The 12,768-nt window shown below is 41.3% G+C and overlaps 2 protein-coding genes across 4 annotated transcripts in view; one reads left to right on the top strand and one right to left on the bottom strand.

Moving 5' to 3' along the window:
• The window catches only part of ATXN7 (ataxin 7), an 89,402-nt gene extending 86,419 nt beyond the window's left edge, over positions 1-2,983 (bottom strand). For 2 of the 3 annotated variants that reach the window (XM_074603103.1, XM_074603105.1), the window contains exon 1: positions 2,289-2,425. The gene's annotated coding sequence lies outside the window, so the exon portion shown is untranslated. Of the gene's footprint in view, positions 1-2,288; positions 2,426-2,736 lie in introns of those variants that run through there. The other variant, XM_074603104.1, reaches the window with a different exon arrangement.
• THOC7 (THO complex subunit 7) lies at positions 2,415-11,438 on the top strand. The gene is made up of 8 exons (XM_074603111.1): positions 2,415-2,547; positions 3,002-3,119; positions 3,964-4,091; positions 4,431-4,517; positions 5,987-6,044; positions 9,579-9,645; positions 9,767-9,836; positions 11,062-11,438. The coding sequence occupies exons 1-8, from the start codon at positions 2,529-2,531 to the stop codon at positions 11,127-11,129; spliced, it is 615 nt and encodes a 204-aa protein (XP_074459212.1). The 5' UTR covers positions 2,415-2,528; the 3' UTR covers positions 11,130-11,438.
• The last annotated feature ends 1,330 nt before the right edge of the window (positions 11,439-12,768 follow it).

Here is a 12,768-nt window from a genome sequence, read left to right as displayed (position 1 = left end):
CTACTTGGAAATGGAGCAAATTGGAAGAAGAACACAAAGACACAGCAAATAGCCAAGTGTGTATAGAAACACAGCAAGATGGAACTGGCTTCCTCGGCAAAACCATCTCGTGGATGTTTAAAATGGCAAAAGAGAACACGAAAGAGAACAGGCCATTAAATCAACACGGGGCCTTAGTGAGATTCTTGATGATCTATTTACCAAGTTCTACTTCCCTTTCTAAAAGAGAAATGAACATTGATGAACACTGATGATGCCTCAAAGCCCTGTCTTAAAAAGAAAAATAATGGCTTTGTTCCCTAAATTGTGCTTATGAGCTTAAGACCCAGAACAGAGAATCTGTAAGAATCTTGTAATTAGTAACACATATGAAGACAAGAATGGCACAAAAAGTCATTAAATATTATTAACTAATCATATGAACTGCTGTATTCTAAATTAATTACTCAAGGACTATCTATTTGTCATTGTGGAGAGTTTAATAAGACTATCTGACCAACACTGGAATGATGAACACAAAGTGAGAAAAGATTACATTGGATTAAGTGACAGAAAATAACACAAAAGTATTCTAACATGACTAAACAAATAACTGTGGATTTTCATCTACAAGAGTCTTCAGTTCAGACCAACTTCTCTCTGTGGAAGAAACAGAAAGGGCAGAGAAAATAGAAAGAGCTCAGGGAAGGACAAGAAAAACATTAAGTCTTGATAATATTAAGTCTGGATGTGTGAGGATGCTTAAGAATTCCAAGAGATGATCAGTGGGTAAAGAGGGAAAGGCAGCAACAAACCGCACTGTCTAAAATTTATGTAGATAAGTTCAGCTAGGTCTTCTTCTCACCCTGTGCCAAAACACTAAGGCTATGTCATAGTGACCAAAGCCTTAGGAAAAGCAAAGGGTTTTGTCAAACCAACTATATTAAATGGCAACAAATCCAGAGTTCATAAAAGTGAGGGTTTTTAATAGCACATACATAGCTCATGAACTCATGGCCTGTTCTTTGGCCCAAACTCTATATAACTGAATAGAGAGTTATATTTTCACATATAATTATATCACTCACAAATCACATAATAATACGTACAAATTTCAAGAACAGAAATCACTTATCCAGGTTTTCTATATTGGAAACTCTTTATTCTCAAAAGTTTTGGTGGAGTTTTAATGACCGCTCCCTGTAATGCTTTCTCAATAGCACCTTCCAAAGAATCTGACCAGTTGCCTATTGAAGACAAAGTACTGGCTTGAAACAATCTACAAATCCATGAATAGCTGTTAAATGCCGCTATCCAGAACAAAAAAGCACCGCCTAATCACTCACAGCTCTAAAACCAGGAAAGCACAGATTACAGCACACACCTACTTTGTTCTTACCCTGATTTTCTCCACGACCCTAAAATTGCCAATGCAAAGCGCTGAGCGAAACAAGCTACTTAAGTGTCCAAACCACAATGAAGAGGGAATTATGAGGGTGTCAGGCTCTGGACATATGTCTCACGCACCATGCCATGTACTACAATAACATTGCCAGCTTTAGCACTGCCCAAGTGTCAAAGTCTGTGGACCAAAAGCCCATAACTCAACACTTGGTATCGGTAACACCTTAATATCTCTTTTCTCCAGACACCTCTAGTCCTTTTTTCCAGTGCCAGCTTAGTTTTGCAGGGTAGGAAGAAACAAATTTTGTTCCTATCCACTCGTGATAGCCAAACTCCCCAGGAAACGTATCAGAATAAGGATTTTTTGCACACCCCGGGCCTTGCTGCTCGTCCACCCAGCACGAGCAGGGATGAGCCCAATGGCAGCCCAGGGGAGGCCATGCCTGCTCCCTCACGCCTGCGCCATGGGCACGTCCTCCGCACCCTCACCAAGGAGCCATCACCACAGGGCCAGTGCTCCCTGGCCACCACCAGCCTCCAGCCACCACGGCGGGTCCCAGTGCCCTCAGGGTGCCATGGCCACCATGGTGGGACCCATCCACCTGTTCCCCTGCACCATCACCGCCACCGTTGCAGAGACGAGCCCTCTGAGGGGAGGATGGGGCCACCGAAGGTGGTGGCGACGGCGGCCCCGGGAGAACGCTCGGAGGCGGGAGGGCGGCCAAGGTGCAACCCCTGCCCGGCGACCTTCCCGCCGCGGCGCGTCGAGGGAGAGGGAGCATGTGCCGGGGGCATGGCGGGGCGGCCCGGGCAGGGGGCGGCGGGGCCGGGGGCGCGGTGGCGGGGAGGTGGAGCCTGGCTGCGGGCGCGGGGACCGCCGCTTCCCTCCCCCGTCGGCCCCTCACCTGGCGGGGCCGCCCCTCGCCAGGGGGCCGGTTCCACGCGGGGAGCAGGCCTCGCCCGCCGGCCCTCCCCGCCGCAGCAGCCGCCGCCGCCGGGCCGCGAGTCCGCCGCCAGCCGGCTCAGGCCCCAGCCGCCGCCGCCGCCGCCTCCCCCTCCATGGCCGCCGCTCTCGCCGGCTGCATTGTGGGAAGCTGACCTCACTCGCTGCTGCCGCCGCCCCGCCGGCTCCGGCACTCACCGCCATGGGGGCCGTGACCGACGGTGAGACCTCCCTCCTTCCTTCCTCCCTCCCTCCCCGCGCCCGCCGCCCCGCTCCGCGACCCCCTGCCCGGCCCGGCTCGGCTCCCTTCAGCGCCGGGCCCGCCTCGCCTCCCGCCCCTGCTCTCCGAGGAAGAGCTCCCCGCGCCCCGGCCTCAGGCCTCCCTCCGAGCCCGTCCCCCGGCCTCTCACCCCGCAGACGGGCCTCCATCCTGGCCCTGGCCCCGACCCCGCAGTCCCGCTCCCGGGCCCGTCATGCCGGGGCACGCCCGGGCCTTGGGCGCCCCCCGCCCCCAGGCCTTTCCGCCCGGGCCCCAGGGTCCCTCAGCCCCGGGGCCGCCTCCTTTTTAACGGATCCTCCCGGTTCAGCCTTGGGAATGGCTCCCTGAAAGCCTGGGGTGCGACCCGCGCTCGGCCCTGGGATGCGGCTGCCATTAAACGGGAGTTTTTTCCTCAGATGAAGTTATCCGCAAGCGACTTCTGATCGATGGCGATGGTGCTGGTGACGACAGGCGGATCAATTTGTTGGTGAAGAGTTTCATTAAGTGGTGTAATTCCGGATCTCAAGAGGAAGGGTATTTGTTTTCTGTTTTGTTTTTTGTTTTTTAACTCTTGGAACTGATTAGCTTGCATTTCAGTGGAAAACTGGGCTTGATCTGTTTTGAAACAACTCGTGTTAAAATGTATACATCTGCTTTTCAGTATGGCTCTGTGGCGTTTCCAGCACAAACGCCGAGCACTGGCATTAGAGATGGGGGCTACAGAGAAATTGAGGACTAGATGAGGACTACAGAGGGGTCGGAAATTCCTGAAGGCTGCAGGCTGAAATCCGCCCGCGCAGCTCGAGTGCCCTCAGGATTGTCGTGCTGCTGCGTGATCCGTCTGGGAGTCCTGCTATTATAACAGGATCACGACTTGAATATTTTAGTTGGCAGTTCTGCATTTGTTCTGTTAGGGAAGGGTAATACTGCTGGTATTTCTGCTGCTGTGGTTCTGTTTCTCTTTTTTTTTTTTTTATTAAATAAACAGGCTAAAATAGTAAGGGATGAGCAACAGCATGGTGTTCCGCTGTGGGGTGCTGGATATAAATTCCCAGAGGACACGATAGCACTGCAGTATTACAATATGAATCTCGGTGGTCACAGAGCCAGCCCTAGCTGGGAATTTTATAAGCCATGGACCAGCCTGCCCAGTGCTTCAATACTCACTTTGCACCTTTAAGGGCATGGTAGAATTAATGGGTGCAATGTTTCTAACTGCACTTTCAAAAAATCATACATTGAATCTTTGAAATATTTTATTTCTTTAATAATTGTTATTTAACTGTTCCTTATGCTACATGAGGCTTTGTTTTCTTGTTTTGCAAAGGTAGGGGGTATTTTTATGCTGCTTAGGAATAAATATCTTGTCTCTTTGCAGTTACAGCCAGTACCAACGAATGCTGAGTACTTTATCCCAGTGTGAATTTTCAATGGGAAAAACTCTTCTGGTGTATGATATGAATCTGAGAGAAATGGAAAATTATGAAAAGATCTATAAGGATATAGGTAAAGATGAGAAAATATTACTGTTTTCTGTTTGTCAATTTCTCTTATGAACAAGCTTGAGCCAGTTCTGCTGAACATAATATATACACATGATGAGTGGTTTCTTGTTTTTCTCTTTTTAATAGATAGCACTCATACAGATGCTGCAAGCATCTTAGCGGTATATAAAACACATGCAAATAAAAGCTTTTTTAACCTATTGAAGATGATGGAGCTAGCAGGCCACCATGTCACAAACAGCTCTCTATCTTTTTATAGTTTATCAGAGTGGCTTGTTTACACGTATTGTTAGATTTCAATATAACTCTGTATATCTCTTCTTTTTTTTTTTTTTTAAAGAAAATAGTATAGCTGCAGCACATGAGAAGATTTCTGAATGCAAAAAACAAATCCTGCAAGCAAAAAGGATTCGAAAAAATCGCCAGGGTAAGGAGCAATATCTGTATTTACACTGGTTGGTTTCATTATTTTATTGTCTTTTAACATACATTGTATCAGAAAATAGATTGCAAATGTTTGAAAGTGCAAGGGAAATATACTGGCATCATGAATATTATATTTAGTTTGGTGGGTTCCACACCCACTACTGAAAGTTTTTGGTGAATGAGGCAGGCAGGATTCAACCAGTAGATCTTAATGACACACAACATCAGGAAAACCTAAAACAGTAGTTCAGAGAGATGTTTTCAGGCCGAAGAAAAAATCCCCAAAGCATCCTATCACAGTTCATGTGACTTGAGAAGAACTAAAGCACGTTATTAATGGCAAAACAAGAGTTGAATAGACTTACACCCAGCACTGCAGATTATGCAAGTGTATTCCTTCAGCTCTTAAGCGAAGGTAATGTTCTGGCATACACAGAGACGGTGGTGCCAGTTACACACCCAACAACCCTGTGTCTGTCCTTACTGATTACCAGTTATGAGAGGTGTATTTTTTCCCTACTCTTAAAAGTATGCGCTGGTAATTTCAATTGAAACTTAAAGCACTTCCCTGTAATACTGTCTTATCAAAACATTAGCGATCGAGGAGAAGCAAGAATTTGTTTTTTCTTGATAAATGAAATGCAAAAAGAAAATGTTTAAAGGTATAACAGATAAAAGGTTTTAAATACAACTGATCAATTTCGTGGATAATTTTAGACTTAAGTGGAAATTAAAAGAACCTTAACCAGTAGGAATGTAGACTTCTTATGTCTTCACAAACCTAGGTTTGAAGTGTTTGCCTTTTGATATGTTCTGCCCTGAGCCTGCAGCACAGATTTTTTCCATGTGAATGAGGTAGTTGGTACATATACAATCTTACTATCAGGAAGTTATCAGGCTATGTTAGTTGCCTATATAACCATAATATTGTTCTTAATATGTAATACAGTTTAAAAAAGAAATCCTGTTGTTTCTCATGCAGCATTTCATACTTTTTTTCTAAAAAAACTTTAATGTTTATGCGTAACATCTTATCAGCACCATTTTCTGTACATATACATTAGATTGTATCTAAAACCAGTGCTTATGAATCGTACACAAAAGACCAAATGTGCAGCAGTGCAGAGCTATCTAAAGGTTGTATTTTCTGGCCTCATCCTTTACGAATCGCTAGCACTAGGTAAGTTTGAGTAGATAATGTCCTACAATCATATCTGAAGTTTATTTAAAATCTCTTTCAATGTAATCATCTACTTTGAAATGTTATAGCGTGGTATAAATTATATACATTTTTATATATGGATATTTGCATGTACTTTTTAATATATGTAAGGTGTTATGTACAAATTTCAAAAACATTAAAACAGTTTTTCAAGAAGGAGAAAGAATCTGCACCATTCTATGGTAGCTGATTTTTGGGTCTTGAATCAATACTTTCAGAATTATTTAGGCTATTTAAATTTCTTTCAGAATATGACGCATTGGCCAAAGTCATACAACACCATCCAGACAGACATGAAACACTGAAGTAAGTATGAGACTACATTAATTTATAATAAGCCAGGAAGCTGGAATTCACCAGATTTGACATTTCCTTGGTTTCAGTTTGACCTTTCCTCACTTTCATATAATTTCTTTGGACACAAGAAAAACTTGGGTTTCATTTTAAAATTGTGCTCTTATCAGCTTTCTTTAATTAATCTCCATCTGTAGGGTTCAGAAGCATTGCTAATCGTTTTGTATTTGAAATTTTTCCATTGTTAGGGTGAATAAGTGAACTCAGACATAAACACACACCTAATGTCAGTTTACCAGGAATGAGTTTCTCAGAACAGAGAGATAGTGGGGAACTGCTGTAAAGTGTGCCAGCAAGGGATTCAGTAGTCACACAAAATACATAACACACAAGCAAGTTAAGGTAGCAGGAGAGAAAGCTTTTAGGGTTTTTTTGTGTGTTTTCCTTGTGGTAGTTGTTCCTGCATGCCCGGTTATAAATTACTACGTTGAATACCACAGTATAACCTGTCCTGGCATGCAGGTTAGACCTACCTGTTGTCCAACTCGTCTTATGTGGAACTTACAGTATTGTTTGTGTCATTGTTGGATTTGGATTACTATCTGTGCTTTTTGGGCAGTTGTGGGGAGATAATATTTTCAACTCCTATCAAGCCACAGAAACATTCCAGGACTCATTGCATCTATGAGTTTGTTCTTTTTCACCTGATTAAAGATGCAGTGTGGGGTTACTGTTCTCATTGAAGCACAGCTTGCACTTATCCTGTTGCCCACTTTAAGTGAAATTGCAAAGAGAGTCTGTCTTTTCACATTCCATGGTCTTTTATAGCAAAAGGGAGATTTTGGATTATATTATTACCCTACTAATAGCATTTTTATAGCAGTAAGCCACTGAGAATATTTCACACTTTTCTTTCTTGTATGTTGTTTTTTTTGTGCCTTGATTTCATTACCACAACTTTGATTATTACAAGCAATTCTCATGAGGCTTGTCTACTTCTTACTTCGTTAGTCAGCATGTGCCGTTTATCAAGTGAGGTTTCATAAAGACAGTTACCAAAAGTGAAGTTTTTGAGATAAGTCAATTGATTAAGAATGGAAATAACTAAGTGATAATACTTCTTCTCTTAGAGGATGCCAGATTGTTCAGGTTTGGAGGAATTGTTCTAATTTTGCTTAACACACCCAAGCGTAACTTTCTTGAGCAAAGATAGAAATGGTGGTAAGTTACAGCTAGTAGATTTGGCATTTTTTCTTTTCTTAAACAATTTTTTATTACAGTTGGAAATACCAGTGTGTTCATCCACTGGAAGAATGGCTACAGTGTATGCCCTTTTGTCCTTACTCCGTTGTATCTGTAGTCAAAGACACAGATTTGAACTATAGCAGAGTATGATTCCCCCATTTTACAGATGGGGAAATAGCACATAGTAACAGAATGGAACATTTTTAAAAGGAGCTTGGTCCATAGGTATTTCAGCTTTAACTGACCTCCCCAAAAGAGCAGACTTTAAATATAGGAACTAGATGAAGTTTTCATCCAATGTTTTAATTACAAGGCTTCCTTTCTCTCCAGTTTGAGTAAAGTATATAGAAAATCGTACTATGAATCAAGGACCGCCCTTAAATCAGAATGGAGGAAGCCTCACTAACAATGTCACACATTTCATGTAACTCTTAATAACTAAAAACACTTGAGAAAACCTCTCGTGAGGAAAAATGTCATGGTTTATTGCGAGAGTTACATTTATAGCTTTTGCAGCTCATATGGCACAATAGGACAAAGTTCAGAAAAATACTTTCTTTATGCTTTTAAGGTAGTGTTTCTTAGAACAGCTAGTCATATAGCACAAAAGAAGAGAAGCTGTTATCAGCTTAGTGACAAGTAATGCACAGGAGCCAATTCAGGAAGTGACAGGAGCTGAACTACTAAATGGCAGTGCCCACAGTGTAATTAGATGCAGTATCAGAACTGCTAAAAGGACCAAGAAAAGGCACTGAGTCTTAGAAAAGGAGATACAAAAATGAGAAGGCTAGGCAAAGATTCTCTGGAGCGGAAAGTAAAAGTAGTAAAATTCCAGATGGAGCTTGGATGTTACTAGAAAAAAATTGTGTGTCTTCTCACCGCATGCTTATACCCGACAGCACGGTATAAATAGCAAGATTTGTCCTAATAGAAATCTTTCAGGAACTAGAACCCAAATGCTAGAGAAATCACTGTATGAATGACCCTATAAGCTGTTAGCCTGTTTCCGTTATAGGAAGGGATAATGTCACACCCAGCCCTCTTCCAGGCATTCCCTACAAGGTACCAAGCATACTGGCTCAAAAAAAGACAACACCCTCAAGTAGCACTAAACCAGACCTTTTTCCCAGCCATCATGAGTTACTTAGGACTGGAGGCCTTCTTGTGGTTCCCTGCCCAGACTAGTTGCAGCAGCTGTCGGTGCTTCAGGGAAAAAATGCCACCTATTCCCTTGCTGACCCCTGTATGGCTCTGCCGGCCAATAAGTCAGGGATGGTCAGCCTCGGTCCACTTCACCTTGAAAGAAACAGATTGTTCTTATTACACGGAGCATAAATTATGGTAGGCATTGGAGGAAAAGTAGAAGGGCCAACTGGAAGTTTGAGTGTAAGACTATCCTCGTTGGAAAGCTAGTATACATTATGGTACCTGTTACTCTTTGCCCTACCTCAAAAAGGATTGTGGTTGTCCATGGTGGATCCAAGTAAGAACACAAAACAAACAAATGCTTGCAGAAAAATCCTGAAGAGGTGTTGAAAGCTGATATATTTCAAAAGGATATGAATAATAACGAAGATTATGGGTGTTGCATATTTCCTTTATCTCTTAATGCCAGAGGCTAGCAATTAAAGTAAAAATGGCATTTGAGAAGGAAATGAGTATTTTTATGGATCACAGTGGTAAATTCTGTGTGCTGGGGCATAAGCTATATCATGTAGGTTCATCAAAAATGTGTATTATACTACATATGGCTACAGTAAAATCTACATGTTATCCAGTACTCACTCTGGTCAGGCCACTGTCAGAGATAAGGTACTTGACTGCGCTTGGTCAACTGTTGTGTCTGGGAATTGTTGTGTTTGTGTGTTGGGTGTGTAGGTTTATCAAATATGTTCTCTATGGTGATGCTATGTTTTTATTTAATCTACTCATGTCAACATAAAGAAATCTGTGAAGTGGTGAAGCCTGTAAAAATGCCATGGGTGTTTAATGTAACCTACTTCTTTAACTTTAATTGTACAGTCAAGCAAATAACATGTTTATGGCAGGACTGAATTGTTACAGTCCAAATGCCCAATGTACAACTGTATTCAAGCTTGGAGGCCTTGTTTTCTGTAAAGTCCAAGTAAATTACAAGTTTCTGACATGATAGTTTAATATTTATGTCTCTGTCATTTCATTTGTTATGCTTTTTTTACCTATGCTGTTTATTTAATGGTTCTTTTTCCTCCACTTAGTTCAAATCTGTTTTTCAAGAATTCAACAGAACTTTTTAAAAATACTATGACGGTTTCTTTTCAGGCAGCTAGAAGCTTTGGGAAAAGAACTGCAACATCTTTCTCACATTAAAGAAAATGTTGAGGATAAGGTAGGTTTTTAACAGAGATTGTTACATTATTTATTAGGAACATAATTAATGGAGAATCTGCTATGGGTTTTTTGGCTGTACATGCTCTCTGTTTGCTAAACTATATATTTTATCCTTCCAGTTGGAGCTGAGAAGAAAGCAGTTTCACGTTCTGCTGAGCACCATCCATGAGCTTCAGCAAACCCTGGAAAGTAAGTGGTGTTCTTAGGTAATATATAACTGGGTTGGGTTTCAGCGGATCAAAAGGAATCACAGCTTCCAGCAGCGGCCCGGCTTTGTGCAATTGAGGTTGGTGACCTCTTGCATCAGCAGCATTGTTTTTCCCACTAGTAGTCTAGAGCCTGAGACTGCTCAGAATTTTTGGATTCTACAAGCTAGCCTCCATGTAATTTCCTGAATAACTTCAGATTCATCTGTAGGCAGCAGACTTCTTTAAAATGAGGGGATGGAGAACAGCAATTTGAGGTGTTGTTTGGTTTTTTTTAAACAGAAAAAGTGTTTTTTTACAGAGAAGTATTCTTGTGCATAATTTCCAAACTCATTTGTATAATTCCTGTTTTAGTAGTTTTGAACATGTCACTGCCATCATGGTATCGTTTGCGGCTTTACTAAAAAGAAACTGGAATACAGGAAAGCTAAATGACTTACTTCTCAGATAGCGAGTCTGTAACAGAGCAGAGGCTAAAACTGTCATACATGAGCTAAATTCAGGAATTTAGTCATACTCATCTTTTGTTATACAAATACGTAATATTTTCAAATCAGTGCTTACTTTTCATGCTCCAATATGGATAATATTGTTCTAAATATTATTTGCTGGATTTTTGCTATGTCTTTCCAAGATGAAATAATTGGTATAGCCTTTGAGCATGACCTGATTAACATACATAGATGGCTGTAAGAGCAGACTTTCATTCTCTTAAGGCCGTCTAGATCTTCTTAAGCAGAATGAACTGTTAATCCTGGGTGGACTCTAGCAGAAGGTTATTGTTATTATATTGTTACTAACACTTGCTTAAGTATTAGTCTCTAAAATACATTTTCACAGGAATGTGCAGATTACCTTTCAGCTTCTAGAATTTTGTGAAGGAAGTAACATTTTAGTGTAAGGCACAGCTTCAGTTTGAAATAAACCACTAATAGACAAAGAGAAGGCATATAATTTGAAGCAATCCAGTAGTGTTTGCTTAAATTGATACTATAGGATTTACCCCATGTTTCCTGTAATAACTGTTACAGATAACAGCCTTAAAAACTTTGAAGGTTATTTTTTTTGTTTGAATATAACATTTTGTATAATGAGATACTCAACTACACATTTAAGGCAATCAACGTATAATATTTAAGTGGGACACAGTTCTGCAATACGGTCTGTATAACCAAGCATGTTTGACTAATGATAATATTGAATTTTAGATGATGAAAAACTTTCAGAAGCTGAAGAATCTCAAGAAACTCAGATGGAAACAGAGACCAAACAGTAGATGAATACTGACTGGACTATTGAAGAAGGTCTGAGTGTCTTCACTTTGTGTTGAAACCGACAATAAGAAAGACAGAGCTGAAAAATAGTTTTCTACTGCTTCTGTGAATTTTTATACAAAAATACTTGTTTTGCTTATGCTTCAGGGGAAAGCAGTTGCAGATCTGTGCAGACAGGCACTTTGCGTTAATCCACGAACCTTGTAATTTGTGACAAGAAATATATTTTGGTTATTTGGATGAAACTTCTGCACAGTACTTGTGAACTAAGGTGTTTGCCAAACATTGTCAATAAAAGGTGTTTACAAAGAGTTTCCTATTTCTGGTAGGCATTGAGCCTAATAGTAAGTGCTTCTTTACTTACTTGACATTGGACTGAGCACAGTGCATTTTTGCATGAGTCCCAGTTTCCATACCCTTGTCCAGATGGGACCCAAAAATGAGCTAAAGTAGGATAATAATTTTTCAAAATAGCTGCCATTTTAGAACTTATCTGTGAGTAGACTAGAACTTGCTCGTTTCATATAAAACAAATTAATTAGTGCTTGTCAAGGGGTGTAAAACAACAAAAATCATACTGTACTAGCTTTATTTTTTTCCTTAAGGTGATGCAAAGAACTGCAGCGATCTGAACCTCGGTGTGCTGTGTTCTGTGCAACCACATCAAAAGTTACATGTTTAAAAGTGCAATTTAAAAGCTTTGTTCTTGTAGAACCAGGAGTCTAATCCTGATACCATTTATAATCTGCTTCTGGATTTTATCTGTCAATTGGGTATTATGAAATACATTATAGTTCCTGAAATAAATGGTGGAACCCTTCCTTCCTCATGATAACAAACCAAAGCAGTAGAGCGGCAATCATAACATTAAAGAATTTCAGATACTTTTAATATTAATAGGGGGAATGGAATCTATCCACCTGGATCATTCTGCAGTCCGAGCAGTCTGTTGGGAGGTAGGAAATCCAGGTTTCAACCTTCCCAACAAGAGAAGAGACTTGAGTATGCTCTAGGCTTTTGTAAGGCAGGGAGGAAGGAACAAGGGCAGTAGTAGGTCATGTCACTACCTGTTAGCCATGCTCTAAAAACACCTGTTAAATCAAGCCTTCCACTGGTTTGTGTAAAGGAACACATTTTGGATCTTGCTCAGATTGAGTCGTAAGCGTACACGGTTGAAGTAAAATAACGATGTTATACAGAATAGAGCCGCCGCCTCAAACTAGGTGACAGCTGAGGGGGATTTCCAGGATTGTGACTTTTGACTTCTGTAATCTAAATGCCATATAATTCCCGCTCTCAGTGGCTGTGGATCTCTGTGCGTTGGGCTGAGCAGACGTATCTGAGCTTGTTTTGCTCACATTCCAAGTTTGCTAAAGGCAAGCCAGCTGAACGAGAAGTCATACAACTTCAATAGCTCAGCGCAGCCCTGGACTAATAACCTGTCAAAAGTCTTCTGGTTCACAGCTGGTCAGCTCAGAACACAGGGGAAGCTCAGGTTTGCCTGGTAGAGCCTGTGTAGACACGCAGCGCTGCTGGTGCGCTACAAATTTTGCAGATGGGGGGGAGGTGGTAAGCAAACAAAAGGGATTTAATATGACAAATACACTGTCAAAATGTATTTACAGTTCTGTGTTTTTTCCC

This window comes from Larus michahellis, chromosome 10 (assembly GCF_964199755.1).
Source record: "Larus michahellis chromosome 10, bLarMic1.1, whole genome shotgun sequence".
NCBI lineage: Eukaryota > Metazoa > Chordata > Aves > Charadriiformes > Laridae > Larus > Larus michahellis.
This window is presented reverse-complemented; position numbering and strand designations above follow the sequence as displayed.

Coding starts and splice junctions, on each gene's coding strand:
- THOC7 (XM_074603111.1), top strand. Junction 3,120..3,963: donor TCCGGATCTCAAGAGGAAGG/GTATTTGTTTTC, acceptor GTCTCTTTGCAG/TTACAGCCAGTACCAACGAA. Junction 9,646..9,766: donor AAGAAAATGTTGAGGATAAG/GTAGGTTTTTAA, acceptor TTATCCTTCCAG/TTGGAGCTGAGAAGAAAGCA.